At 44.9% G+C, this 23,567-nt stretch overlaps 3 protein-coding genes across 5 annotated transcripts in view; 2 read left to right on the top strand and 1 right to left on the bottom strand.

Moving 5' to 3' along the window:
- Window positions 1–8,051: 8,051 nt before the first annotated feature.
- ZCCHC18 (zinc finger CCHC-type containing 18) lies at window positions 8,052–11,156 on the bottom strand. Of its 2 annotated transcripts, none has more exons than XM_047765318.1 (2): window positions 10,798–11,156; window positions 8,052–10,625 (listed from the first exon to the last, which is right to left on the bottom strand). In XM_047765318.1, exon 2 carries the CDS (start codon window positions 9,737–9,739, stop codon window positions 8,516–8,518), a length of 1,224 nt encoding a protein of 407 aa, XP_047621274.1. In that variant the 5' UTR covers window positions 9,740–10,625; window positions 10,798–11,156; the 3' UTR covers window positions 8,052–8,515. The 2 variants fall into 2 exon arrangements, with proteins under 2 accessions (XP_047621274.1, XP_047621275.1); XM_047765319.1 differs by having other exon boundaries at window positions 10,826–11,156.
- A 182-nt stretch (window positions 11,157–11,338) lies between these two features.
- Window positions 11,339–23,567, top strand: part of TMSB15B (thymosin beta 15B) — a 29,862-nt gene continuing 17,633 nt past the window's right edge. The window contains exon 1 of the mRNA XM_047765323.1: window positions 11,339–11,414. The gene's annotated coding sequence lies outside the window, so the exon portion shown is untranslated. The remainder of the gene's footprint in view (window positions 11,415–23,567) is intronic.
- SLC25A53 (solute carrier family 25 member 53) lies at window positions 11,358–21,293 on the top strand. 2 transcript variants are annotated; one of them, XM_047765320.1, is made up of 2 exons: window positions 11,358–11,414; window positions 18,722–21,293. In XM_047765320.1, the coding sequence occupies exon 2, from the start codon at window positions 18,753–18,755 to the stop codon at window positions 19,671–19,673; it is 921 nt and encodes a 306-aa protein (XP_047621276.1). In that variant the 5' UTR covers window positions 11,358–11,414; window positions 18,722–18,752; the 3' UTR covers window positions 19,674–21,293. The 2 variants fall into 2 exon arrangements, with proteins under 2 accessions (XP_047621276.1, XP_047621277.1); XM_047765321.1 differs by lacking the exon at window positions 11,358–11,414 and adding an exon at window positions 15,621–16,381.

The raw sequence follows: 23,567 nt of genomic DNA, 5'->3' as shown, positions 1-23,567 counted from the left end.
TACACAAAGTACAGTATTCAGCTTGCAATCATAATATCACTTCTTGAAGGGCTCAGCCAGTACCCAACTCCCAAAAGCCAGATTGAAGAACGTGATTTATTTGGTACATTGTAGCAGCATGTCCTGCTTGAAATTAAATTTGTGATTACCTTCTTTTTCATCCACATGTTACTGAAGATAGTTGTGTCCTCATAAAAGGATGATTTAGGGTAGCTAAACAAAGGGGGTGCTATAGTCTCATTTCAGGAAATGCAAATGAGATCAACCTTTTTTTAGTTGAGTACCTCAAGATACAGTGTTAGGCTAGGGTTAAGGTATAATCGCTGGGACTGTGGATCTAAAAGTTTACAGAAGGCTGTGACCATCTTGAGCCTAAATTCTGCCATTGCTCTTCCACCAGAGAAGTGCCTATATCTGCTGGAAACACATAAAAAATCATGTAGAACTGAGTGAAAGAGTTGATTTTCAGCCAAACTTGTAAAATGCACTTCAAACATTATTCAAAAGTAAATTTAAGGCCAAAGTGTGTGTATTTAAAATGAAGAAAGACTGAAAAATATATGCAGCAAATATCCAAAATGATAAGATAGAATGGAACATCCGATAAAGATAAGAGTAGAAATCAATGAAGCAGAAAACAAACAATAGAAAAGTCAGTTAAACCAAAAGTAAATTTGTCCAAAAGACTAGTAAAAACAAAACAAAACAAAAAAAACCTCTGGAAAAGAGAAATAAGAAAAAAATGAATGTGTTCTAAATGCTACTGGATTGTACACTTAAAATGGTGAATGTTATGTTACATGAATTTTGTCCCAACAAAAATATTTGGAATGGCAAAGGGGAGATATTACTATGGACAGAATACAGAAGAATCATATCATTTGACATGATGTTTAGTAATTGCTTTAAAGTACTCCATTAAAAAGTAAGGATTATAGATGAAACAAGATACCCAAAATGTTGATAATTCCTTAAAAAATTTTTTTTTTGCCTTTTAGGGCCGCACCAGAGGTATATGGAGATTCCCTGGCTAAGGGTCAAATCGGAGCTGTGGCCATTGGCCTATGCCAGAGCCACAGCAACACGGGATCTGAGCCACGTCTACAACCTACAGCACAGCTCACAGCAACGCCAGATCCTTAACCCACTGAGTGAGACCAGGGATCGAACCCACGTCCCCATGAATGCTAGTCGGGTTCATTAACCACTGAGCCATGATGGGAACTCCAACTCTTTTTTTTAAAAAAATGCATGTCATGTAGAAGTTGGGCCAGGGATTGAACCTGCACCTCCACAGCGACCTGAGCTGCTGCAGTTGGATTCTTAACCCACTGTACCACAGCAGGAACTCCAAAATGTTGATAGTTCTTGAAGCTGGGTGATGAGAACATGGGGGTTCATTATACTGTTCTCAATAGTTTTCTGTGTGTTCAAAAAGTTCCATTAAAAAAGTTAAAGTACAACTCCCCAAATCTTTTGAAAATGTAGGTAATTTGGGGATTTCTTAGAGCAGAATCGACCTTTAAATATTGCACACTAAAGTCTATAGGAGCTCAGGGTTAGAGAGTATTACAGTCACATTAAGAAATGGGAAAGGGGAGTTCCCATCATGGCTTAGCAGAAATGAATCTGAGTAGCATCCATGGGGACGTGGGTTCAATCCCTGGCCTCACAGCTGTGAGCTGTGGTGTAGGTTCCAGACATGGCTCGGATCTGGCATTGCTGTGGCTATGGCGTAGGCCAGCGGCTACAGCTTTGATTGGACCCCTAGCCTGGGAACTTCCATATTCTGCGAGTGCGGCCCAAAAGAAGAAATAAAAAAGAGAGATGGGGAAGGGTCCTGAATGTGGGCCAGTGCTACCAAAGTAAGTCATGCCACAGGCCACCTTTGCCTTGAGTTCAAGTGGAACATGTTCCTTCATTCAGGAACTCTCTTTAGGTGTATTCTCAGGAAGTATTGGTCACATGTGCAAATCTGTATGTGAATGAGGATGCTCTTCTCATCAGGTTTGTAATAGGGAAGCACTGGAAATAATGATGTATAAGGAGGCTGTTTTAATAAATTATGGTTATAAGTAAATAATTGAATATAATCTGCATTAGCAGATATGAGAAATAATCTATTTAAACACCTTGGACCTCAGTTTCCTTGTTTGTAAATGGAGAAAACCAAAGGAGGATAGAAAAAAAGGGGTTGTGCTTCTCAACTTTTTCTATGAGGCCAGCAAGTCCTTGATAACACAATCTGACAAGGATATTATGAGAAAGGAATATTACAGGCTAATATCATTTATGGACATAGATATAAAAATCCTAAAAAATACTAAAAATTTGAATCCAGCAATATTTAACAGTTTTAATAATCAGGACCAAATTGGGCTTACCAGGAATCCCTGGTTGTTTTAGTACTAGAAAACCAAGCAGTGTAATCTAACATTTTAAGAGGTTAAATTTTAAGAGAAAAAAAAGATCATCTTAAGAGATAAAGAAAATGCATTCAATAATATTCAACATCCATTGAAGATTATTTTATTTTACTTTATTTTATTTTATTTTATTTTTATTTTATTTTATTTTTTGTCTTTTGTTTTTTAGGGCTGCACTCACGGCATATGGAGGTTCCCAGGCTAGGGGTCTAATTGGAGCTACAGCTGCCAGCCTAAGCCAGAGCCACAGCAATGCCAGATCTGAGCCATGTTTGTGACCTACACCACAGCTCATGGCAACACTGGATCCTTAACTCACTGAGTGAGGCCGGGGATCGAATCTGCAGCCTCATGGTTCCTAGTCAGAATTGTTTCTGCTGTGCCACGACGGGAAGGCCCATTGGAGATTTTTAAAACTTTTAGTAAATTAGGAATGGAAGGAAACATCTTTAATCTGATAAATGATATATCAAAACCCTGTAGTCAATGTCTTTCTTAGTGTTGAATTGTTGAAAGTATTGAGTTCAGGAATAAGATAAGGATAGTCCCTAACCACTTCTTATACTCTAGGTCCTAGCCAGTACAGTAAAGCAGGAAAAAGAAATGAAATGAATATGAATTGGAAAAGAAGAAATAAAAGAGTTAACGTTTGCAGATGATGTGCTTGTGTATGCAGAAAATTCTACAAATAAAAATTTATCATTATTAAGAGAGATTAGCAAAATCAATATACAAAATCAATATCAAAAGACCAGTTATATTTCTATATATCATCAACAAGCACTAGAAAATGAAAAGTTTTTTGCTTATTTTTTTTATGGCTGCACCCGTGGCATATAGAAGTTCCTGGGTCAGAGATTGAATCCAAGCTGCAACCCATGCCACAGCAGCAGCAACTGCACTAGATCCTTTAACCCACTGCACCAGGAATTGAACCTGCGCCTCTGCAGCAATGGAGCTACTGCAGTAGGATTCTTAACGCACTGCACCACAGCTGGAACTCCTATAAAATGAAATTTAAACAAATAGAACATTTACAATAGCATATTAAAATCACATATCTTGAACTAAATTTAATAAAAGATATGGTAAAACTCATAAAAGATGTGATAAAAGCCATAATGTAATTATAAAATAATAATAAATAATAAAATAATGAAAGTGATAGCCATAACCATGAGAATGGCTTCCTTTAGGGGAAGGAAAGAGGTTGTGATTGAGCAGAGGTTCACAGGGATTTCAGGAGTTCTGGCAAAGTTCTACTTCTTGATCTTTGTGATGTTTTACTTTATAATAATTTGTTAAGGTGTATGTATATTTACATTTTATGCATTTTCTCTTTTTTCCCCTTAAATAAGAATGTTTTAAAACCTGGAGATAATATTAGGATCTATCTCAGGGTTTATTGTGAGAATCAAGTGAAACCATGTAGAGCTCTTAGAATATGCCTGGTACTTTTATAAGACCTTAATAAATGTTAACTATCTACAATAAACGTTTGCTGTTATTATTGTTTTTCTGATTTGGTGCTAATATTTTTCAGCTTGCTATTTGTCTTCTATAATGCTATCTTTTGAACTATTGGTCTTTCCTTTGTAATTTCTGTCATCATTCTTAACCATAGAACGACTTCTCCAGTCCAGAGATTGAATAAATGTTTATTTTCTTGCAGTTTTGAAAGGAGTTGATTTTGGACATTTGATTCTTTTTATTCCTTTCATTAACAACAATCTATTATTTAAAAATTAGTATACACTGGCATAAAATCTACATTTATTTCTCAGATTGATCTGGAATTCACATTTAATGTCATTGGAGAAAATAAACTAATCTTTTTTCCCATCAGGTAATGAAGTCATTCCTCCCCCCCAGCCCCTCTAACTGAACAATTCATCTGTCCTTCACTGACTTCTGAGGCTTTCTCCTTTTGCATATGTTAAATTTACTACCGTTTACACCAAAAGCTAAAAATGGAATATGGTAATGCAACTGAAGGAGGGGGAGGGGATGGTTGCCAGCAGCTGCAACCCAGAGGGAAAGAAAAAGGTAGAAAAACCTCTTTTCTATCAAAGAAGTGTTCCTTAAAGATTCCATCCTTGTGTGTGACACACAAGCCACTTACTCTTATGACCTTTGGCTAATCACTTCGTGTGCATAGAGCCCAGTTTCCTTATGTGTCATGTGCAGATAGTGACAGCATCTACATCATAGGGTGTGGTCCCCAAGAGCTAACCTAAATGAGGAGCACAAACTTTGGAGTCAGTCAGCCAGGAGTCTCATCCTGGCTCCACCACTAACTAGCTGCATGACTCCAGGTCATTTCCTAACTTTCCAGCCCATCTCCTTATCTGCAATATGTGACAATTAATAGTAATTAAATTAATGTCAATAGTAAATTAGAAATAGTAATAGCTATCTTCTGAGGTTTCTCTGAGAATTAAAGTGCTATACTGCATTTAAAGGGCTTAGCACAAGGGTGCCTGGCACAAAATAAGCTTTCAATAAATCACAGTTGTTGTGATTTAAATTTTTATCACTATCTTTGTGGAGTGATCAGGAAGAGAAAGGATTCAGGAAAGGAGACTGAGAAGTAGGCACCACTGAAAAGATCTCTGAGGGGAAAGGATGAGACAGGGTTGTCGTGGAAACCAAGAGAAGACTGTATTTAGAAGGAGGGAGATGATGTAAAAGAAGGTCATTCAAAGGCTAGTTTCTCCTGACAAAAAGACCCATTTCATCTCTTAAAGCCTAATGAGACTGAAGGGAGAAAGGAAGAAAACCCATAATCATAAATGAAGGCTAGCAGACACAAAATTCTCTGAAAGCTTTCTTTTCTCGGTCTCATCTGAATGCCCAGGTCTCCTGTGTCTTCCAAATGGGTAAAATACATATTTCCCAAATAAAGGAAAAGTCAATATCACAAAAAGTGAAATAAAGTATCAGGTTTGCATCATTTTGGTGAAATGGAAATTTAGACAATTTCAGGGAAGAGGATGGGGGAGGGAAGAAAAAGGGATGAATTGGAAGCTTTCAAAGCAGTGGTATCTTCTGAACCTCCAAGCTAAATCCACTGAAAAGGAGGGTGCCAGTAAGTGTAGCATTTACTTCTTTTTCTTTTTTGAAAAATGTTATGGCCACACCTGCTGCGGCGTATGGAAGTTCCTGGGCCAGGGATTGAATCCAAGCCATAGCTGCAACATATGCCACAGCTGTGGCAATGCTGGATTCTTTTAACCCACTGTGCCGGGTTGGGGATGGAACCCTCACCTCCACAGCAACCGCAGCCACTGCTGTCAGATTCTTAACCCACCGCGACACCATGGGAACTCTCTTTTCCTTTTTCACTGTACCTGGTCCCAGAAAGAAACTATGACAGCATAAACTTTATTTGGGTAAATTGTTCAACAAATGTTTATAAAAATTAAGAAAAGGTGGGCAGAAAGAAGAGCGATATTCTAATTTAGAATATAAGTGGGCAGATCCCCTCCAAGGGTAAATTTAGAGACAGGTACATTGGACCAAGGAGCTATAAACCTTCAAGAGTCAGGGAATATTGGGCGCCCCTGTGGCTTTGGGGGCCTGAGTGGAGCTACCTCCTGCCTGGGGGTCAGGGAGGGGTCCCTTTTGGCTCTGGAGAGAGGGAGGTGCTGCCAGGGGCCCAGAAGTGCCCCAGAAGGAGATAAGGAGGGGGACTCTTGAGCCTTTGCCCCTGGCCAGGTCTCAGCTCAAGGGTCCAAGGCAGAGGAGCCCACCCTCCCCCACCACACCCTCCTCCTGGACATGAGGGCTAAGGGGGTGAGGCTTAAGGAAACATGGACTGCCGGGGTCAGGGAGGGGTGAGGGCAGAGCTCAGGAAGCTGAGCCTCCACCCCCTCCACCTAGAGAGACTGTGGCTGGGGGTGGGTTGTGAGGTCAGGTTGTGGACTCAGGGATGGAGCAGGAGCCTGAAGCCAGAAGCCAGAGAGATGCTGATGGGGGTGATTCTGGGAAGAGAAGCCCTGCAAGGCAGGTTTGACCGTGGCAGCCCAGGGAAGGCTGCAGTGGGCCTCTTGCAGCACCTCGGCCTGGGGTGGGGCGCCCTTGTCCCTGCTGACTAGGCTGGCCCCATCAGAGCCCCCTCAGCCCTCTTCCCTGGGGACCAGACAGCCTGAGGTTCTGTGTGAAACCTCTGGCTCTGCAGTTCCTCCTGGGCTTCCTGCCAGTCTAGATGTGAGTCCCCTGCCTGTCATCATGCCCTGTCCCCTCTCCCCCAGCCACACAACCCTGTGCCTCCTCTCCTCCACACACCACCTCCCCCTCCTGTGACCCCTATTTCCTTCCTGACAAACTCAGGTCTGCATTCATTTCACTCCACACCCTGACGCAAATTAAACCATTCCCCTGCCAACCTTGCCCTGCTCACAAGAACAGGAACTGATATACCTAGAAAGGAATATGGGACCCCTCCAGGACTGAGGTCACAGGTTGGTCATTTTTTTTTAAATCACTCGCCAACCTGAGGCTATGACATGGGGCAGGATCGGATGTCCAGGGAGGTCCTTCTGTGCTTTCTCTCCCCTATGAAGTCCCTCAGCTCTGAAAGGCTATGTGAACTTTCTGGTTTTCTAACTCCCCTGTGGTTTTGTTTTCTTTTTTCTTCTTTTTTGGGCCACACCTGTGGTATATGGAAGTTTCCAGGCTAGGGGTCAAATCGGAGCTGCAGCTGTTGGCTTATACCACAGACACAGCAAAGCCAGATGCAAGCTGCATGTGCGATCTACACCACAGCTCACGGCAATGCTGGATCCTTAACCCACTGAGCGAGGTCAGGGATCAAACCTGTGTCCTCATGGATACTAGTTGGATTCATAACCTGATGAGCCACAGTGGGAACTCCATCCCCCGTGTTTTCATGTCCTGGCGTCCAAATTGCTTTTCATCTTGCCGGCGATTCCCATTTCTGGGGTTGGGTGAGGTTAGCTGGTAGGCCTTGGTCTTCTTGTGTCCCCTAGGTGAGCTTGGGTCATGCCAAGCCTCCTGGTACTTAACTCTCATGAGTAGCTGCTTTCTCTGTAATTGGGGAGGAGCCAGGGAGTAGTGTCAACCCAAAGGACAATCTTGTTGCTGCCACGAGGTGTTGTCCAGAAGCAGCATTAGCAGCAATGTAAGGAATCTACTCAGAGAAGGGAGAGCTGCCCCTTTCCAAAGTGAACAGGAATGGAGCCCCTGAAATGCCCACTTCTCAATTTTGTCCCCACCCCTGTCCCGTCATCAGGTTTCTCAAGATGCACTAGCAAAGAAAGTATTGGCACACTATTAAGTAGTGAGTGCAGATCTGACTCTGTGATGTAGGAGACAGGTCAGTTGTGATAAGGGACCATTTGGGAGAGAGTCATCTCCTTTCAGCTTCCCTTTTCCTCACCTGTCAATGAGGTTGATCAAACTCCACTTCACAGTATGACCCCCCCATAACTTCTATGTTTAGTTTTCTTATTATTTTCCCTTTATATTCCTAAAAGTAATATCACACACAGAGGCAGGAAACTTGAAGCATATATATATATGTATGTGTGTATATATATATATACATATGTATGTGTGTATATATATATATACATATATATGTAATATTAACTGACACAGAAATCCACAGCATATATTATTAGATGAAAAGATACACAGTATAGAACAGCATTTACATTGATCAGTTTTATCTACACGTATATCTATCTCGGTACAAAGGAATAGGGAAATTGCTAGGATGTTCATCCAAAGAATGACAAGAGTGAAGCGTTTCAGGTCATTTGTACTTTAGCTTTTGTATCTTCTTTCATTTTTTGAAGGTTTAACAATAAGTTATTCTCCTTTCCTAGAAAGAATAAAGTCCTCAAGGAAATAGACACACGCATGGAGAACAGACCCTCAGGCAGATGGAGGAAGGAGCAGAGACAGAGATTAGGCCCTCCTATCAATGTTGTTGTTCTTCCCAAAAGAAAGCCACTTTGTGTATTAATTTATGCCTATAGACGCTTCCTCCACCCCACCCCTGTTTTTCCTGTCATCACTCTTTGAATACAGTTAAGGGTTCACTCAGGGCTGGGTCTAGCACCTTACTGTGGCTCAAAGAGGTCGTTGTGTTCACCAGGGACCTCTTTTGACCTCTCCTCCTCTGCAGGTGTCAGCTCCTGCAGGGTGATGATCAGATTCTCAAATACCTGGGCCTTGTTGCACTCATTGTCACAGGTTTCCTTTGAATGGCCCTCCTCACTACAATAGGAACAGCAGACTGTATATTTTCTCTTCCTGGCTCTACGGATATCCCCAGGACTATCATTCTTATGTGCAGAACCACTACTGGTAGAAGGCCACTGAGCCTGGGAACTGTTTGGGGACTCAATGGCCAGTATTTGGTCCTGCAGTCTGGCTCTCATTCTGTGGGGAGGAGCACCTGTGTATGTAAGTGGAGGGTTCTGAGGCTCCACCAGGATCACATCCTCATCCAAGTCATCCCGAGTATCATCTATCTCTATCACGCTGCAATCAGCACTGCTGATGGCTGTTAGCTGGGGGCCCTGAAATGCCATGGGGCTCGCTGCCCTCTCCGTGATTAGCTCAGATCTTTTGAAACGCTTCCGTTTCATAAAAGTGTCATCCCAGTCTTCTGTCTCCCTTATCATCTTGATTAACTCCAGGAAGTTGGGAAGACGCTCCGGATCATGTGCATACATCCTGAGAAGAAGCTTCAGCCTGAAGTGCAGGTCCCCATGCAGTCCAGCCCCTAAAAGGAACTGGTGCAGGCGAGTCTGGTTTGTGTGTTTCTCAGCTATGATCCCTGCCTGAATAGCATTCTGGAGCTGCACTTCTAAACGGATCACATAAAGGGAGGCTTTCTCCCCTTGTGCCTGCAAAGTGTTAAAGAATTTACCATGGGCAGTGACACTGCTTTCAGAATCCCCAAACACCAGTTTCATGGCACGCAAGAAATCTGCCACACTTAGGTTAGGGGTGGCTGCCTGCAGCAAACGCATGACCTCCCTCGCGGGGCCCCTCAGGGTTTTCATCAAGCGCTTGAGCTTTTCCTCCTCAGACATATTCCAATCTGGCAGGATCCCATTGACTTGGATCAGCCAGTTTTCAAAGGTTTCTTCCCCTTGGGATGGCACCGCCCTTCCCAAGAACAACTTCATGTTTCTTTCCACCATATTGACCCTTAAAGGACCAAGACTCCTCCCCAAGGACCTCAAGATGGAATGGGCCCAAGGTGGCAAGGGTGTACTCTGCTGCCCGCTGTTACCCACACGTGCAATTATGCTAGCCATGCCCAAGAAGATCATCTATCTGAATATAACGCAAGGCTCGGGCTTTTTGGAAAAGCTGAATCTGCGAACGAAATCCCCAAAGTGACGTTGAGGGGCTCTGCCTGCCTTCCTTGTATATCAGTAGGGACTGTAAAGAAAAGGGGGGGGGAGTCAGTAAAGGCAAGGAAGAAGCCTACAGTCATTTTCTTCAACTTTCTAAACACCTTGCCATACATTTTCCATTTGCCTACTGCCCTGAAAATATCCTGCAGGAATCTGGCAATTACAGCCTTCAGGAGCTAGTGGGTGTTCCCAGGCTAGAAGGCTGCTTTTCAGAACTACAACCATCCCCCCCTCCCCCCTGCCCAACCAATCTTCCAGGAGGGGGAGCAACTGCGGCTTAGAGTTCTAGAGGAAATAGGCAGTGCGTGGAACCGATATTGGGCTCTCAAAACAGAGTGCAAAGGACTAAGTCTCAGATGTGTGATGGCAAATAAGATCTCCATTAAACTCATGGTCTCGGGTCTCAACCACACCCCCTTCGCCAAGTTTTCTCCGTTATTTCTCAGATTTTTATATGAGCTCGGAAACAAGTGCACGCCCTTATTTCACGTTCAGCATCTGCAACAAGTGCCTAGGTGAGAAAGCTCGATTCCGGGATAGGTCGATGTCAGGGCACGTGAGGTTGCAGATCCCAGTCTTCAACGCCATCGCGGAAAGCAGGGCAGGGCAGGGAAGGGTCAGAAGCATCCTCATCACTCATCCTGCTCTCTCTCTCCCTCCTCTGCTGTAGCCAGATGGAAAATTCCCTCTCCCACCTTGTAAATACAAGCCAAATTGACCCACCCTGTTACCCCCATCCAAATCATTGGCTTACCAGCTCTGCAATCAGAATTCAAGTTCGGATTCAGCTTTTCGTGGCCTGCCAGGGAGAAAAGGAATGGGAGTAGGACACGCACAAGCACATATTCCTCACAAGGAACCAGAACGTGCAAAGGGGGTTCAACACAGACAGCATGCGACTCTCTCCCTTCCAGCACCATTACCCCCCCGCCAAAAAAAAACGCCCCTCCTTCATTCCAGGCAAATCCTACCTATTCGCCAGCATCCAGCGGAACCCACCTCCTGCCTCAGCGCAGTAGGGCCGCGGAGGTGCTCTTTCCCCAGCCCCGCAGACCTCGATTCCCCGGGGGGTGAGTCACTCAGACCCGGTGGTGATTTTTCCTCCTCCTCCTGGCCGGGCGATCGCGGTCCCTTTCTTTACCAGCGCTCGGCTGGTGGACAGCGGTTGCTCCGGCGTGGAGAGCTGCGGATGCCGCCTTCCGGTCTCCGTGGCCCTGCAGGAAGGATTGCGCTAAGCGACCAGGAGCCACCAGGAGCCGCTTCGCCCGGCGGCCCAGCCAGGGGTAGCAGAGTCGAGGCAGCGCGGTTCCCACGGCAGCAGCAGCCGCTCCCGCCCACCCGCTGGGCCCTCCCAGCAGCCGCCGCTTCTTTTAGCCTCTGCCCATTGAGACAAAAGAGCATGACGAGCTGGGCGGCGCGGCCAATCAGCAGGCCGAAGGGGCGGCCTCCCCGCGCAGCCTCCGGCCCGAGGCCATTGCTAGCAAAAGGGGGGAGCCAGCCGGTGGGGGCTGCGGCACACAGGCGCGGGAGCCGGTGCGGTGTCAAGTGCAGCTCGGACTCTCGGACCGGGCCGATTTGCATTTTACCCGTGAGTTTGCTGCTTCTCCCTCGCTTCCTTTCTCCTTCTCCCCTTCCACCTCTGCTGTCCTCCGCGCTTTGAGACCGGATGCCTTCAACACGAGGTGGGACAGAAATCAAGTGAACAATAAGAATCCCTCACCTTTGTATGGGGGGAAGGGAGAGAAAGCAATTACTGAGCGCTTTCTGCATACAGATGCGCTTGCTTGGACATCTCATTTATTCGTCTCAGCAGCCTTGTGAAGGAGGTAGTAGTATGCCCATTTATCAGAGAGGGGACTTCAGCACCCAGTCACACCGGTTAGGAAGTAGAGAGCTAGGAGCTCACACCCAAGTCCACATGCCTGATTCCAAAGACTGCCCCTTATAAACACCCCTCTCTACCCTCAGATTGTGGGTTAGTGGAGAAAAGCCAAAGTGGATATAGGAAGGCGCACTGCGAACAATATAGAATTAGTGAGCAAGGACTGTTATCTCCATTTTACAGGGGAGGAAACAAGCACAGAGAGGTCAGGCATCTTGCCCGGCATCATACAGCAAATAAGTATCAGCATCCGGTTTTACGCTCAAGTCTGTTATTTCTCCAAATGCCAACTCTTTGCCCTAGTAAGCTGCCTAGAGGGCATTTTTTACGTGGGTGGTCTTAAACCATCTCCACCGCAGTCTTAGTGTGCTGGTAGGTAGTGCTGAGGGAGAGCTAGGGGAGGCAGTAGGGAAAGGGGTGAGGGAAAAAGTAGGAGACTTTTATAGTACCCATTGTACAGAAGAAGAAATTGAGGCACTTTTCTTTCACACTACAACAAGCTGCCTGCTTTAATTTTTTTTAGGTAAAACATTATTTTTACTGATTATGATCCCAAAGCAGACATGGCTCAGAGAATTGAAATGACTTGCCTGAAATGACAAGGTGAAGTCAAGATTTGGATCAAGTCTCTTTGACACCAGAGTCCATGCTTTTAACCAAAGTAGGAGTACAAGGCTGGCTGTCTCAAAATCTTTTATTTTATTTTATTTTTTGCTTTTTGGGGGTCACACCCACAGCATATGGAGGTTCCCAGGCTAGGGGTCGAATCAGAGCTACAGCTGCCGGCCTGTACCACAGCCACAGCAACGCCAGGTCCAAGCTGTGTCTACAACCTACACCACAGCTCATGGCAACACCAGATCCTTAACCCAGTGAGCGAGGCCAGGGATAGAACCCACAATCTCATGGTTCCTAGTTGGATTTGTTTCTGCTGTGCCATGATGGGAACTTCTCAGAATCGTTTTTGAAGAGCTTGTTAGAAATGCAGATTCCTGAGCTCCAATTTACTAGGACTAGGGCTGGGGGAGTGGGATTTACATTTTTAACTAGCGTGGCAGTTCATTCTGAGATGTAGAGGTGTTTGTGAACGACTGCTGGAAACACCACGTTATGCTGAGGTTAATAAGTAAATGTGGCTGTGGCCAGTGTACCTGTGCATACTGCATCTGCCATGAAACGTAACTCCAGGGCAGAAGTTTCACCTGGGCTCCTTCCTGAAATGGTTTGTCAAGGATAGAATTGGGACTCTATATTCTTTGGAGTTTGTAGCTTTGTAGATTTCCCAATGAGTCTGTGGCCCAGAGATGGTTAGGACCCACTCCCCTTACCATCTTTCTTCCTAACAATTTTTTTCCTTTTCAACTTGTACTTGAGGAAGATGTGTGAAAAATGAAACACAATTTAACCTAACCCCTGAACTCCAGCTCTCTGCCGCTGATATAGCTCTTTCATTTCCTGGCTTAAGGACACGTTGCTAGGTTGCCCTTCTGTGAGCTCTTGAGGGGACCTCTCCTTTGCTGGATTTGGCATTTCTGGCCCCAGAGATGGAGCAACTCCATGGAAACGGCATGCAGGGCTGTCTGGAGTGAATGGGCCGTGAAGCCAGGGGCAGCGAAGGCTGCACCATTTTCTGTGACTTAAGGTTCTTGAAGAGAAGGTCTTCCTTCCATAGGTTGTGGTTAGGAGGCCCCCTGCGGGGCTTGTTCCTGACTCCTGGTGCTGGGAAGCAAGAGAACAATCTGATTCCCTTCAACTGCTGTTGGGGTTGTCTTGAACCTGCCAAGGTACTTCACCTGCTCCTTCCTGCCTTCTTGTCTACTGCCTCAATGCCTAGACTTCCTTGGAATAAACAATGCACACTGGGAGATGAAGCACCTTCCATCTGAAGACTGTGGGCTTTTGCATGGATGGAACAGTAAATGAAGGGGTGGACGGTGGAGGATTTAGAAAGTAAAGAGACCGCATCACGCTGTAAAGGGTGCTACTGGCAGTAGCTCTTGGGTTTCCTTTTAGACTCTTGCTTCTGCTCCCCACCACCATGACCTCTGACCCTGGCTCTCTTGCAGACTCTTGTTCTGCGTTTAAATTGGCTTTGTCGCGAAAGTGGGTGATCTTCAGTTGAACCATGGTGGGGGTAGGGTCAAACAGGACAAAGAACAGATCTTAGAGCTCTGACAAAAAAGAAATAGTGGAAGGAGATGGATTACGTACAAGTGATGGGGTTGGGCCATTAGAACAGAGTGAGGGACTCTTTGTACAAAGCTGGCAAGAGGATTTGCTAAGCAGGTCCAGTTAGATACAGAGCATCCCTGATCTCTGGCCTCCTGTGTGGGAGTGTGTTCCAATTCACGGCTCTAATGAGACCACATTTTCCAGTTTCAATGAAGAAACCTTAAAAGCCCAAAGGTTTAGGGGGGTAAAGCTATTAGTTGAAACAATAATAGCTGCCCTTGGCTGCTTGCCTCCTCTGTGCTAGGAACTTTCCATTTGTTATCTTATTTAAGCTTCTCAGCAGTGCTGTTGAGACAGGCATTGTTATCCCATTTTGCAGATAGGAAAACAGTTTCAGGGCAGTTAACACACATCGTGAATGGAGGCACTGGGACTCCAGCCCAGAGTCTCTGTCAGCCCCAGCTCTGTCTTCTTCCTATAGCCTGAGTCCAGAGCTGGGTATCACTTACGCTTTTAGGCATTTGTGCCTTAGGCCTCTTTCCTAGCCTAGAACTCCTGCCCTTATTCCTCCACCTAAATGAGAGCCTGCTTATTGGTTAAAAATCAAGTCCTGGAAGTTCCCTTTGTATCTCAGTGGGTTAAGAACCCAATTAGAATCCATGAGGTTGTGGGTTTGATCTCTGGCCTAGCTCAGTGTGTTAAGGATCTGGCATTGCCACAGGCTGCAGTGTAGGTCGCAGATGTAGCTCAGACCTTGGTGTTGCTGTGGCTGTGGTGTAGACTGGCAGCTGCAGCTCCAATTCATCCCTAGCCTGGGAACTTCCATATGCCATGGGTGGGGTCCTAAAAAGATAAAACAAACAAAAAAAAGGATCAAGTCCGATGCCCCTCACCAGGGAAATTTTTGGCTGCTCCCTGCCCCAGGTGAAATAAATTGCTTTTATCTGTCTGCTCTGACCTTGATTAGTACCCCTTATTCCACCTTCTACTTTAGCTCCTGGTTGACCTAGCTCCACCATGACCCACCCAGAGTGATCAGTACATGACTGTGAGCTGACCAGAGGACTGGCTGAGGGATGTCCTGGAGGGATGGCCAAATGTGCGGCTGGATCCTGGTGTGGTGACACAAGCTGTCCATCTGTACAGGCAAGGGCCAGGGGAGTCTGGAATCCCCTGGGCTCACTTTACTAGGATGTAAACATAGGAAGGGTTTGGGAGATAACTGCTCTACGCTGACTCCACCCTTGTTCTGTGGTCCCTGCTTTGAAATTCATATTTAAGGAGCCAGGCTGTCTGGGACTGTTTATATAACACCTCTGCAGTCACAGAAGAAAGATCTTCCCTACCTCCCAAGTGAACACAGGATCTGTCCCATCGTATCATTTCATCTGGTTCTGAGAATGTCCAGCAGGAGCATGTGCTCTGTGGAGACAAGTGATGAGGTCCAGAAGCATCTTTTTTAAAAAAAATATTGTTCATCGAGGCCATCATGCTATGATGGTCATCCACTTCATTTTATTTTGTTAATCTTTGCAACAACCATTTGAGGGAGGTCTATTGTCCCTATTTTGTAGCTTTTTTTTTTTTTTGTCATTTTAGCGCCACACCTGCAGCATATGGAAGTTACCAGGTTGGGGGTCGAATTGGAGCTACAGCTGCCAGCCTATGCCACAGCCACAGCAACGCCAGATCCGAGCTGCATCTGCAACCTACATCACAGCTCATGGCAACATGGGATTCTTAACCCACTGAGTGAGGCCAGGGATAGAACCCCAGTCCTCATGGATACCAATTGGGTTCATTACTGCTGAGCCACTATGGAAACTCCCCTACTTTGTAGCTGAAGGAACTGAGACTGAGTAAAATGACTTACCTAAGGTCACACAAGTAGGTAAATGGTGGAGGCAGAGTTCAGTTTCAGGTCTGTCTGTCCCAAAGCCTGGGATTTTAACAGAAAAAAAAAATACAGAGGAGAAAAGTAAGTAGTCTCTCTGCCCCCAGAACACAGGAAGAGTTCGGTTTATAAAATGATGAATTAGATATTTAAGGCAGGGTGTTTCTAAATTATTCTTCACTTTTAATCCCTGAAAATTATTGGCAAAGATGGCAGAAGGAACCAGGGAGGAAGAAGAACAGTTCCTCTTTCGAATATTGGCTCAGATTCCCGCAAGTCAACCCCCTGCTACATGCACAGAATAAGGATGCCTAGAGAGTATTTCACCCCCTCTGCTATTTTATAACCAAGATGCATGAGGCTCCAAGATGTCAAGGTATTTCTAAAGGTCACGTGAGAAGTTGATAGCAGAACTGGCACTTCAAATTCTGGTCTGCCACATTCTAGCCCAGTTTTCTTTCTGCTGTCACCCCGCCTTATATGATCAGTCCAACACATGTTTATAGGTTATTCGGGAAAATGTAAGGAAGAAGTGGAACTTTACTGCACTCCGAGATAGAAGAGGGGACAGATGTTGCCCTCACCACCCGTCCTTATGTACCTGCAGGTAAAGCTTGGGGAACAAATCCTTGATAGGAGAGCTGGGTAATATTAGGGAGCCCTGTGGCTTTGGGGGCCTGAGTGGAGCTACCTCCTGCCTGGGGGTCAGGGAGGGGTCCCTTTTGGCTCTGGAGAGAGGGAGGTGCTGCCAGGGGCCCAGAAGTGCCCCAGAAGGAGATAAGGAGGGGGACTCTTGAGCCTTTGCCCCTGGCCAGGTCTCAGCTCAAGGGTCCAAGGCAGAGGAGCCCACCCTCCCCCACCACACCCTCCTCCTGGACATGAGGGCTAAGGGGGTGAGGCTTAAGGAAACATGGACTGCCGGGGTCAGGGAGGGGTGAGGGCAGAGCTCAGGAAGCTGAGCCTCCACCCCCTCCACCTAGAGAGACTGTGGCTGGGGGTGGGTTGTGAGGTCAGGTTGTGGACTCAGGGATGGAGCAGGAGCCTGAAGCCAGAAGCCAGAGAGATGCTGATGGGGGTGATTCTGGGAAGAGAAGCCCTGCAAGGCAGGTTTGACCGTGGCAGCCCAGGGAAGGCTGCAGTGGGCCTCTTGCAGCACCTCGGCCTGGGGTGGGGCGCCCTTGTCCCTGCTGACTAGGCTGGCCCCATCAGAGCCCCCTCAGCCCTCTTCCCTGGGGACCAGACAGCCTGAGGTTCTGTGTGAAACCTCTGGCTCTGCAGTTCCTCCTGGGCTTCCTGCCAGTCTAGATGTGAGTCCCCTGCCTGTCATCATGCCCTGTCCCCTCTCCCCCAGCCACACAACCCTGTGCCTCCTCTCCTCCACACACCACCTCCCCCTCCTGTGACCCCTATTCCCTTCCTGACAAGCTCCCTCAGATTCTCAGATCTGCACTGAGCATTCATTTTCTTCTTGATCCAAGTGTCCTTCATGTGCTCTGGCTACCCCCAACCATTACCTTTCGGATAAGGTAACCTTCCAAGACCATCTGAGGTGGGAGCAGTAGTCTGGAATCCTTGCACCGCCACTTCCTCTAGTATAGTGGTTCTGAAACTGGGGCAGGCGGATGCGGGGGTGCAATTGTAGCCCTTCCCCGGGGGGAAGACAATGCCTTTAGATAAATAAATATTTAGATATTTTTGTTTGTCATAGCTGGATAGATCACACCTTGTGCTACTGGCATTCAGTGAGTAGAGGCCAGAATGCTGCTTAAATGTCATATCATGTTCAGGGCAGGCACCTATGAATTTTTTTTTTCCTGGCCAAACTTTTATTTTAAATTGTTAGGTTTTTAGTACATATGAAAAAATTTCATAGCACATGACACATAATGATGTTAGCCCTAGCACCCTCGGCATATGGAATTTGCTGGGCCATGGACTGAATCTAAGCTTCAGCTGTGACCTACTTCACAGCTGTGGCGATGCAGGATCCTTAACCCACTGCAAGGGGCCAGGGATTGAACCCGAGTCCCCACAGAGACCACGCCGGATCCTTAACCCACTGCACCACAGTGGGAATCCCTAGAAAATATTTTTTTGTACAACTTTTGAAATACTAATATGCTTGTGAATGAATGTGTCATTAGCTTAAATCAACTTTGCCTTGGAGTATCAAGTAGGTTTCAAATTTTTATATTATTGTTTTATATATACAATGCACAGGACAGGAACCTATGACAAAGAATTATCTGGTCCCAAATGTCAATTATATGTAAATTGAGACCCCCTGCATTATTGCATAACTACAGGTCTACAAAGTGAAGCTTAGAAACCGCCAAGTACAGAGCCTTTTAGTGCTAAACTTCCAGGAACTGCTACTTTTTCTGTTCCTCAGTTGGGCGAGGGGGGCAGGGTGTTGCCATGACATAGCTACCACATCGTTAGGAATCTACAAAAAGAGAGGCAAGGAGATTCCCCGCTCCCTAACTTTACTACCAACTTTTAGAGAAAGTGCTGGACTACAACTTTGGAATGCCTTTCTGCCTCTGTAAGATAGTGGCACTTTTTAGAAAGAGAAGAGCAACTTGGTATTTTAGCAGTTTATCAGATGCAAAACTTCATGTGGTGAATGCAATCAAGTTTTGGAACCCTCCTTCTCCAATTTTATTTTCTTCAATCTTCAACCTGCTCTGAATATTGGAATATTTGCCAGGTCAGATAAACACTGTGGAGGTGACTCTGTTCAGAATAAAACGAACTGCCTTTGTTTCCTCTGAAGGTGGATGCATTCTTTCTGAAGAGCGTGACTCTTTCTCAGAAACTGGCCCAAAGAGTCGCTTGTTTCCTTAGAGCTGAGTTTCTTGGGACTCTGTGTCTAACTAAGCAATGAAAATGCTCCCCAAGAGATTTCACTCGTTAGTCTAATTTCTTTTTTCCCCACTCTCGCCAGTTTCTTCCCTCTGCATCCAGTTATCTTCAGCATGGGGGAACAGAACCACTCTCCCGGGAAGGAGCTTCAGCCCTGGACACGAACAGAGGCTCCTGGAAAGAAAAGCTGGCACCCCCAGGCCTACGCCCTTGGGGCTGTTTCCAACTTTATGTCTACTTTTCTGACTTTTCCTATCTATAAGGTTGTGTTCCGGCAACAGATCCATGCCGTGGCGGTGTCACAGGCCGTCCGGCAGCTTTGGCACGAAGGCCCTCAATACTTCTACCGGGGAATCTACCCGCCTCTTCTCTCCAAGACGCTGCAAGGGACTCTGCTGTTTGGGACTTATGAAAACCTGCTGTGTTCTCTCTGCCCTGTTGGGCCCCACTCCCTGGGACACCGCTGCACTGCAGGGCTCATGTCTGGTGTGGTGGAGGCGGTGGCGCTCAGCCCCTTTGAAAGGGTGCAGAATGTGCTCCAGGATGGTCGCAAGCAAGCTCGCTTTCCCAGCACCTTCAGCATCCTCAAGGAATTCCACTCTTATGGGCTTTGGGGGCGGCTGTCAATGGGTTACTATCGTGGTTTCTGGCCTGTCCTTCTCAGGAACAGCCTGGGGAGTGCTCTGTATTTCTCCTTCAAGGACCCCATCCGGGATAGCTTAGCAGAGCAAGGCCTGCCCCACTGGGTTCCTGCCTTGGTGTCTGGGAGTGTCAATGGAACCATAACTTGCCTCATTCTGTATCCTCTGATTGTGCTCGTGGCCAATATGCAGTCCCATATTGGCTGGCAGAGCATGCCAAGCCTGTGGGCCTCTGCCCAGGACGTGTGGGACACACGGGGCCGAAAGGTGTTCCTCATCTACCGTGGAGGTTCCCTGGTCATCCTAAGGTCCAGCGTGACATGGGGCCTCACTACTGCGATCCATGACTTCCTGCAGAGGAGGGCTCGTTCCAGAAAAGAGCTGAAAGACTGACCAGCTGCAGGCAGTGTGGCCATGGCAACTGGTGATTCTAAGCCTTCACTGCTTGGTTTAGATAGCTTACTTCTTTGTCCTGGTCACCTAATACAACTATTCTTTAGCATCTTTATACCGTCAGTGCACTGAGAAGTTCCCAACTACCAGCCTGTGGGGCAAAGACAAAGCCCAATAGGGCTCCTTGGTCAGAAAGAGAAATTCACTCCACTCCATCCACAGCCTCAACAGCCTCAGACGCAGGAGGCCTTTAAGTAACTTCTAACACAGATGAAATGTCATCCTTTTAAGGATGTCCATGGCCATAAGAGGAAACTCTAAAAGATGACCTTACTTAGGCACTGTGAGTTCTGGTACCCCTCCAGTTGTCCTCTGGGCCAAACAGGGTGGGAGGACCAGGAGTTCCAATTTCAGAGAACTCAGAATCCCAATTCTTGACTCATAGAATGAGGATTTCACAGATTTTCTCAAATGGCTACATTTTCTTGACTTTGTTCAGTACCCCAGCCACCACCACTCTCACTTCTCAAGCTGTTGGATACTAGTTTCAAGGTAGTAGTTTTGTCTGGAAATCCTAACTTAGACTTGCCCCAACTGATCAGGTGCCATGAGAACTGGTGGGGTTGGAGGTGGAAGTGGGAAGAAGGGTGGTCCCTGGATGGATGGAAAGAATAGACTTAGAGGGAAGAGGTTCAACTGCACGCAGAATAGAAAATTCTATCGATTGCTTGGTGTTAAGTGCTGGGACATTTCTGATAGCAAGGCAGTAACATTGCCTAGAAACCACTTGAGTTTCCCTAAGAAATATGGAACTGAAGTGACCATATCTCTTCATAAATGATTACATATTTTATTGCTGTGGATAAATATAGTTACTCTAATGCAAGTTAAAGATGTGAAATATTAGCCTATCATTTAGAGCTCTTCAGAATATGGTCCCCATAAAACCTGTAGCATTTTATCAAGCTACTCCCACTTACATAGATCCCATACACCAGCCAAACTGGACTATTATTCTCTCCCCAGATGTGCCATTAACTTTCCCAGGGTCATGCTTTGGCCCACGCTATTTTTGCCACTTGTAATAACCACTCTCTACGTGCCAGTCTGCCAAAATCCTTCCAGTTCCTCAAGGCCCAGCTCAGATGCCACCTTCTCTAAAGAACCTCTTCTGATTGCTCCCAACTGAATGTGATGGTAGTCTCTTGTGATGCCCTTCTCCAGTAACACTTCATACATGGCACTGAGTCCATTATGCCACTGATCTTGCGTGGTCCTGTGATCTTGATGTTCTTCAATACCTCCTATGGGACTAAAAACTCCTTGAAAGCAGGGATTCTTGTATTCATTTTAAGATCCTCCATTGTGCCTAGGTGCTCAATAATGTTGGCTGAATTGTTGGATTGATTATCAAGCTGTGATATGGTCTTTATCCTCAGGGTGCTGTCCCTTGTACATGAAAATAATGTTATTGATTCACTGTCATTAAGACACCTGCCTGTGGACTGTGATTTTTGTTTTATTAGTGGATTTAATTTTTGCTAATGATAATGATGCTGATGATGATTAATAATAACGATAATTAAAAAAAGACTTTCAACTGGGACATTTGATGAGTTTGTGTTATTGATGGCATGTTTGTTGTTAGCAACACTGTAGGAACTGAAATTTCACCAAGGCACTTTGATGGTCTGATTTGTTTCAACTCTGGAATTTTGAGAATTTCCAAGACAACATATATTGCAGCTTTGCCCTTAGAGATGACATCATGTAATAATCTCCATTTGCACCTCCTTACCAAACCAAACTTTTTATAATGATCTGATTATAGATCCTAGCAGGGAGGATTCCTCACTGAATAGCACAGAAATTAAAGACACACTATAAGTGATAGGAGATTAGAAAGCATTTGCCAGTAAGGTCAACAGAAAATGGCTGGTGCAGAATCAGTGCAGACCTGGGCAGAGTGGGACAGTACTCTGCTTGTAGATTCAAGGACAAGGAAGACAGAGTCTGTATAAGGGAAGAAAACATAGAAGAGCAGGTAGTTCTATTTCAAGGCGGACTCTCAGAATGAAGATACTTAAAAAAAATCACTACTTAAGCTAATGGCTTTGGTTATTTAAGCTCAAAAGAAGAGGATACATTACCATACTCCTCTACTTTTTTTTATTCAAGAGATGAATTTATTTTCGTGTATACTATTGATTTCCATTTATATCAGTATATTAGTCCATGTCCCTTTCTTCATTTTAACTTTTTATTTAGAAATAATTTTAACCTTCTAGAAAGGTTGCCAGCATAAGTAGAATTTATGCCCATATACACTTTACTCAGATCACCTGCTGTTAATATTTTACCTCATTTGCTTTATTATTTGAGCACTCTTCCACTATCTACATACCCGTGATATTTTTCCTGAACAGTTGTTATTTTAAGTATTTTTAGTTTCAATCTTTGTAGATTCAAATTCTTTTAAAAAGTCTAAGGATTTTATCTCTATGACAATGGTGCAGTTATCATAGAATATTAGAAGATGAAAACTCATGACATATTTTAAATCTACATTAGTGGTAATTGTTTAAATTTACTGTATTTGCCTTTATAAAAACTTTAAATTTACATTATGTATGTTAATACTTGAAGCCATGCGATTATAAACATGAATTTGCAACTAAGGCATGTTATAATTTAAACAATTTATTTTTACAAACTTGTTCATATACAATCCTAGGAAAAATTATAAAATTGTGTGACCCTATCAACTTTTCCTATTTATATCTTCCGAGTAAAATTTAAGGGTATAGGACTTCCCGCTGTGGTGCAGTTGGTTAATGATCTGGCTTGTCTCTGTGGTACTGGTGGTGCAATCCCTTGCCTGGGAACTTCCATATGCCATGGTTGTGGCCAAAGAGGGGGAAAAAAGTATGATAGTTTTAAATAATTTTAAATATGAATATTTAGTTTGTGGTGTTAATATATTTTCTGACATTTAAAGATGATTTTTGGACTTGAGATCAATAAAATAAGGAGGTAATAAATACCTACATTTGTTTAAAACTTACAAAATGGAGAATTTAACACTAAAGCTATTTGGTATAAAAAAAGAGGAAAGAAAAAGGATAAAAAAAAATCCCCGTATGAGCTCTGTATATTTGTCTTTTATTTTTTTCTGTCTTTTTGCCTTTTTCTAGGGCCACTCCCATGGCATATGGAGGTTTCTAGGCTAGGGGTCTAATTGGAGCAGTAGCCGCCGGCCTGTGCCAGAGCCACAGCAACACAGGATCCGAGCCGCGTCTGTGAACTACACCACAGCTCACCGCAAAGCTGGATCCTTAACCCACTGAGCAAGGCCAGGAATCAAACCCGCAATCTCATGGTTCCTGGTTTGATTCGTTAACCACTGAGCCACGATGGGAACTCCTGTATATTTGTCTTAAATCACTTTAGCTCAAGGTGAAATAAGACATAACTAATGAATTATGGATATTATTATAATTATATAGTTTATTAAGAGTCACTTTTGTTTTTAACATTTTTTATGGGTTAATTCTATTTTGTTGTTTTGGCCATGCCCACTGCATGTGGACAGTCCCGGGCCAGGGATTGAACCTGCACCACGGCAATGACTTGAGCCACTGCAGTGACGACATTGGCTCCTTAACCCAGTGTGCCATAGGAGAATCCCTTTACATTTATTTTTAAACATTAAATTGTATTTTAACTATGTGTTTGGGATTACTGCCTATAGTGCAATATATTAAAGTTAACAAAATTATGTTATGGAGGAGATAAAAAGCACAGGGACTCAGGGAAAAAAGGGAAGAGCTTTCCTGAAAGAATACAGTAAAAAAAAAAAAAATACAGTATTTTCCTCTTCTGTTCACTCTCCAA

Source organism: Phacochoerus africanus, chromosome X (genome assembly GCF_016906955.1).
Source record: "Phacochoerus africanus isolate WHEZ1 chromosome X, ROS_Pafr_v1, whole genome shotgun sequence".
NCBI classification, from domain to species: Eukaryota; Metazoa; Chordata; class Mammalia; order Artiodactyla; family Suidae; genus Phacochoerus; species Phacochoerus africanus.
The sequence above is the reverse complement of the archived record's forward strand: the minus strand, read 5'-3'. Positions and strand labels throughout refer to the sequence as shown.

What these genes read in the sequence shown, in the direction of transcription:
- ZCCHC18 (XM_047765318.1), bottom strand. Translation starts at nt 9,739, where the DNA reads ATGATCTTCTTGGGCATGGCTAGCATAATTGCACGTGTGGGTAACAGC.
- SLC25A53 (XM_047765320.1), top strand. Translation starts at nt 18,753, where the DNA reads ATGGGGGAACAGAACCACTCTCCCGGGAAGGAGCTTCAGCCCTGGACA.